The sequence below is a fragment of the Centruroides sculpturatus genome, unplaced genomic scaffold (assembly GCF_000671375.1).
Source record: "Centruroides sculpturatus isolate CEXI.00-Female unplaced genomic scaffold, Cexi_2.0 scaffold124, whole genome shotgun sequence".
Lineage (NCBI taxonomy): Eukaryota > Metazoa > Arthropoda > Arachnida > Scorpiones > Buthidae > Centruroides > Centruroides sculpturatus.
In genome coordinates, this window is record NW_019384390.1 from 294747 (window position 1) to 301107 (window position 6361).

A 6361-nucleotide genomic window follows, 5' to 3' on the forward strand; every position below is an offset into this window, starting at 1 on the left:
TGTTGTGTTTGATGTGATTTCCAATATATTTTCTCGTCTAAAACTATTTCTTATCCCTCGATAAACCTATTTTTTGGCATCTGGGAATGATATTATTCCTGTCGAGTAACACTACTCTAAAGAAAGATTAAGACTATTTTAGTGTAGTTCAGAAATTTTAAAGATATGCAATATCGATTTCACTTTTAATACATAATACTGTAATTAANTATAAATATTTTTATATTTTTAGATTTTTTAACCAAATGTTCGAACTGTTTTAAATTTGAATTTGTTATTGCATATTGGTTCGATTATAGAACAATTGTAAATGTTCCAGAAAATTGATCAAATTGAAAATAGTTCGTTTGATTCTCAGCAATTCTCTTGATTCAGCGGTAGGTGTTATATAACAATTACTACGGTTGTTGAAATACTGAATATAAATGGTGTTTGCTTGGAAAATCCACACAGGCGAAGTCACAGGTAACAGCTAGTTAAATATAAGACTATATCATCTTTTGTCTGATAGTGTTACTTATATAGGGGTGTAATATACTGGACCCTGTTGAGAAATACTGATCTAAAAGATTGTTCTTCATCTGTAGATCTATTAAAATCAACTGAGTTGGCATTACTAGAATGGAAACAAAGAAATTTCAAAATATATATTAGATATTCTTGCAATTCTATGTACAGTAAACTAGAAATTATAGATAGATTTCACAACACCTTTCTTTCTTTTTTCTACCACTTTCTTTAATTTAACTAATGTTTTCAACCAAAATGTTAGTTAAATTAAAGAAAGTGGTAGAAAAAAGAAAGGTGTGGTGGAATCTTTAGATATTTTTGTGTGACTAAAATAGAACTCTATCTATTTCCCTTTTACCATATACAACCACTGACTTAAATAATTTGAAATAAAATCACCATCACTATTATCTTTATTATTAACACACCCTTTGGTGAATTTAGCACTAGATTCTGAATTAAAATCCATCAATTAAGAATAAACATTATCATATCAAGAATCAGCAAAAAAATGAACTTTTCTTCCCTTTTCAAATGGAAGAAAATGGTTGTTTTTATTACATTTGTTGGAGATTTATTGCTGGTTCTTGGTGTGATAGAGAGTTTTTATTTGTACATACAACAAGTTAACTAGTAATAATTGTCTAAGAATTAAGATTTGACAAATCCAAATCTGAAGTATTCAATTTCAGAAAACTGACGTCCATATTCTGAGCTGAATTAATCAATGCACCTTTAACATTGGGTGAAGTTTAAATCATTGCTGCAATTTTCAACCAAGTTAATGGGTCATATTCCGGCACATTAAAAATGGAATGCCGGTATTGATAAGGAAAGAAGATGGGATAGCATAAACAAACAGATGAACATCAGCATGTTCATCTGTTGATGGCAGTGATTAATGCAAAAGACTAAGGAGATATTGCCAGACTGGGTGAGGAAAGTTTTTGTCCCTGGTGTATCATGTGTTAGAAATGGTATGTCTAAGGTAGAAACTCTGTAAGTTTATTTTCTAGTTTATCAATTGCTTCATCAGGAAGATATCCAAGAGAAAATACTGAATGTTCTTCATACGGTCGAAGATAATACACTTCATGAATGGACGACCTACAAGCATGAATCATTTTATCACAAACAATGGTGGACACATCTGATAAATGAGTATTTTTCTCAAAATCTAAATGAATACGTTGAAGACTTTTAAGTAAAGGTGAATCATTTATTGAAGAATTTGGTATCGGGCAACCATTAAGAATTCTTTCTTGTTGTTGTAAATAAAGAAATGAATCATTTTTTGTTTTAACTTTTTGTTTATTCTTGACATGGCACTGCAATGCAACTTCTAAATCACTCAAAACTGGTAATGCAGTATTCCATACTGATTGTATTAATTCAATATTCTGAACAGCATACCAATTTACAAGTAACACCATAACAGAATTCATATAATACTGAATAAACAATCTCATTTCTTGAATTTCATCATTATTTTTGTAATCATCATTCAAATTATAATCCTGACTAATAAGAGTATCAATTTGATCATATGATATAGATGATGATGATGGATAATGTAAAATGCCATATTTTTTCATAAATATTTTACAAACATTTGACTTTTCATCATCAGAATCAGAGATTGATCTCCAAATATCACCACCTTTATCAGATTTTAAACAATCTTCGGCATCGTCGGACGATTCTAACTGTTCGGATTTGACATCACTTTCGTCTTTACGTTTAGAAACAAACTTAACTTCCCACGCATTTTCGACGCTGGCGTCGGAATCGACGTCTCCTTCGGAACCCGAGCTAACGTCGACGTCGGACGCGTACGTGTTCGAACCGCCGCCCTGCAATTTGTTTGTCATTTTAGCATAGTATTTGCTTACTTTATTAATACGTTCGAGCATTTTTCTTTTAATAAATACTTTAACAATTTCAATTCCGGAAGGTAATTGGAAAGGTACTTGAATTTCTTCCGGCGAGAAAAGCTCGTGTATAAATTTAACGAGCAATACGTATCTAGTCACCACACTGTTTAACTGAGTGACTAATATTTGATTATCGAATAATATACATCCCGCAATAATTCCGGAATGTTTCTGACAGTTGCGTAACAATTTAATGGCTTCTAAATATATAGAAGAATACTTAACTTCGGGCACGAGAAAGACGGGAAGCGCGTCGAACGCCAACAGAACGTCGTTGCCGAAACAGCACGACACCGGTAAGCAACAGTTCATTATAATTTCCATTCTCTTAACGAAATCTTGTCTCCTCTTACAAAGTTTATAAACTCTGCTAATACTTTTATGATAGAAGCAAAAGGTATTATATAAATGATTCAATTGCCTCCAGACAATATTATCCGGAACACCGGACTTGGCTTCCAAAGCAAGCAAGTAATTATCACATACTTTAACAGCAAATTTGCCTTTCTGAAGGACTATAATTTTAGGACAAGAGAAAGTCGACTGGAAAAACTGAACCATTCCCACAAGCTGACAACAAATAATACATCTTTTATTCTCTGATACCTGAGGTGGGTGGAAATATATAATTGCATCTTTAGGATCATCGCTTTCCTTTTTGCAGTAAGTCAAATCATATACGAAGAAAAGCTGCATCGGAACATTCATTAATTTACATATTTATACCACCACATATTTTTAAATCAACGATTTCTCCACTGATGATTAAATCCCATTTCTCGTTGATCACATGACCTAAACATTCGTGTCCCCCTGGCGACAAATTCTAATTTCGTCCGTGACGTAAATAAAATCTTGTACTAAATTCGTCCGATTTGCGCATGACGTCAGTAGCGAAGGCAAACGAATCAACCAATAGTTAACTAAAGATTTTTTTATTTAAAATTCCAGATGTAGTTATAATTACAGTACAGCGTCGTTTATCCGAAACGTCGGTTATTCGAAGAAATTCCAGTCGACAAATTTAAATTTTCGCCAGTGCTGTGGCGCTGTAATCTTTGGCTATATCTTGGGCTACTCAAATATTTTACGTTTTTGATACTAAATTAACTTCTGAAGTATAATTTTTTTATTGTTTTTATATTTTTCAATATATTTATTTTGTTTGTACAAAATAAAAAAAATAATTTTTAACGATACAATAGTCTTCGTTAGGCTTAACATCGACGAAAATTCAACTCGAAGCGACACGCAACGGAGAAAAATTTCAACACGGGATAAATTAATATATTTTTTCGTACATAATTGGTTATCCGAAAAATAAGTTATCCGAACAACCCCAGTCTCCAATTGATTCGGATAAACGATGCTCTACTGTATAACCTGTCTAATTAAAGGAAATTTTCATACGTATAGCAACAGAAATTAGAGATAGGGCTGATATTATTAAAATTTTATTATTTTAAAAATACGAAATTTAAATTGTAGCATGTAAAGACTTATTAATATTAGTATAATAAACACTAACATTAAGTAAATCCAATGTAAAGATTGTCTTTTGAAAATGCAACGACCATTATCGTCGCATACGCTCGTTCCGTCGCATCTAATTCCTGCAAGTTTCATAAAAACTGTTCCCTCGGGAGTAAAGTAACCGAATTCTTCGGCGGAACGACATACTTCGTTATTATCTAGACAACATACGTGACACTTTTTATCCGAAGATGTGCATTGACAACTTTTGAGATTATGATCCTGACAAACGTTACTGATACATTTACCTTTCTTGCAGGTAAGATAATTACCTAAACAGGGAATTCCGTCATTTTTTATATCTATAGGACACAACTGTGAATTACCGTTACACGTAACATTACTATAACATGGAAAATCTTTATGACACTTAAAATTTTCGTTGGCTGGGATCAGATTACACTGTTCGGTACAACATTCTCCTTCGAGAGGACTGCATTTCGCTCCATTCGTCTTTTTAAAAGTGCATTCTTTATCCTGTCCTATACCACCTTTAGGTGTGCAACATTTATCAATTAATCGACACGTTTCATTAGTACCGCAGTCGCACTCCTCTTCGTTTTCAGTAATGGCATTTCCACAAACTGAAATCGCACTTTCTTTAAAACAATTTCGTCTCCGGTAAATTATTTTTAGCATTTCTTGCGTGCTACAAATAGAAAATAATTTTTTATTCGGTTCATAACCTTCGCTGACAAATGGATACATGATGAAATTCCCTAAGGAACTTCCGAAATCACCAGGACTACAAATAGGATTATTCTGAGGATCATCATAACTCCCGAAACTATGTCCTAATTCGTGAGTTAATTCGACACTAACCATCGGTTTAGGAAGTTTTTTACTTTTGCTTAAGCCAGTAATAAAAGCAACATTTAACGAACGAGGTGAACGAAATATTGAAGATAAAGATTTCGCACAAATTCCACCAAAGTAAAAATTATTGTTAAAAATATTAGTAGTATCGCTCGTAGCACGATACGACATTCCAAGAACGTTCTTTTCGAATTCCCTATAGCAAAAACAGATTGCAAGACAGTAATTTTGAACATGATATGATAAATCATTTAAGAAATATTCAGCACGATGAGAAACTCTGGCCATTGGATAATTTGTTTCGTTCTTTGATTCGTATATTGTGATTTTATCCACCGAAAACCCAATATTATCAGGTCTTGAATCTCCATCGAAATCGGTGGAACGAAATATTTTATCGCTCATCTTTAAATGATAAAGCATCTCTGCAATAGTCCATCCGTGATTTTTTCCCATTTCTTTAAAAAACGTATGATCGGCGATTAATTCTATGCCGCAAATTTTTTTCTGTTTGATCTTTCTTACTTTAAAATTCTGTAAACGATAATCAGTACTCGACTTCGCAAAATTGTAATGTATCTTCTTACAAGAAGCATTTTCATTTTCGTTTGTAGACTTGCATTTAAGATATTTCACGTCAGATTCTTTATAAATAATTGTTTGATATTCGTATCTCGTATCGTTTAGATAAAGAAAAGCTGGTTCTAGATAATAGATTTCTTGAAATAAATCAATACTTCCTGTGAAGAACGTCTTGTAGAAATATCCACTAACTTTTGAATAATTTCTTCCTCGTACAATCCCTTGATAAATAAAATATTCGTCGAGATCCAGGAGGGATTTTTTCAAAATACGGCCATATTTGTGTATTTCAACTATACTGTTCGATGATGTTAATGTTTCGTCTACATATAAAAGAATGTCAAAATATTCTCCAAAGGCATGAAATTTTAGAGTAAGTAAGTTCTTAATATTGGAGTAAAAAGAGCTTTCAAAATTTCTTGAAATCTTGACAATTTTATAATTTTTCAATAAATTCAGACTTTGAAGATTTGAACTTCCTACAATGGACATTCTGATAATAAGGCTAAGAAAACTAATATTACGGAACATAAATTCCATTTTCGAATGAGAAATAAATTTTAAAAATACATTAGAAAATTAACCGAAAATTTTCCATTTGAAAAATGTTCTATTAAAATAAATAAATAATATATATATTAAACAAATAAATAAAATGTAAACTATCCATTTTATATAATTATAATTCAAACATAATTTATTAAAAAAAAACTATATAGAGGGTCGCTTGTCACGTGATAAACCGCACGTTTACTCTGCCCCTTCGCCATGTTTGTGGTCTAGCTTCCGTTTGCTTAGTTAGCGGCGTGGTTTGTCACTTGACAGGCTGGCAGCGCTTTTTTTCAATTTAAACTTAATAGAACTGCAGTATTTTTATATCATGGACAAAGTTTAAAAAATGCTTTTCTGGCAGGCTATTCTCACGGTCTGATAGGACAAGATGCTGCTTTATATAGAGAAAGTTTCATTATGTCAAGGGATCGATC

At 32.1% G+C, this 6361-nt stretch overlaps 2 protein-coding genes across 2 annotated transcripts; both read right to left on the reverse strand.

Annotated features, from left to right (window-relative positions):
* Positions 1-320: 320 nt before the first annotated feature.
* Positions 321-3407, reverse strand: LOC111618211. The gene has a single exon (XM_023359692.1). The coding sequence runs from the start codon at positions 3150-3152 to the stop codon at positions 1494-1496; it is 1659 nt and encodes a 552-aa protein (XP_023215460.1). The 5' UTR covers positions 3153-3407; the 3' UTR covers positions 321-1493.
* Positions 3408-3885: 478 nt separating this feature from the next.
* LOC111618210 (disintegrin and metalloproteinase domain-containing protein 10-like) lies at positions 3886-5914 on the reverse strand. The gene has a single exon (XM_023359691.1). The coding sequence runs from the start codon at positions 5904-5906 to the stop codon at positions 3891-3893; it is 2016 nt and encodes a 671-aa protein (XP_023215459.1). The 5' UTR covers positions 5907-5914; the 3' UTR covers positions 3886-3890.
* Between the last annotated feature and the right edge of the window lie 447 nt (positions 5915-6361).

Bases quoted from the DNA above. Each gene is read 5' to 3' on its own strand.
- LOC111618211 (XM_023359692.1), bottom strand. From the start codon at position 3,152: ATGAATGTTCCGATGCAGCTTTTCTTCGTATATGATTTGACTTACTGC.
- LOC111618210 (XM_023359691.1), bottom strand. From the start codon at position 5,906: ATGTTCCGTAATATTAGTTTTCTTAGCCTTATTATCAGAATGTCCATT.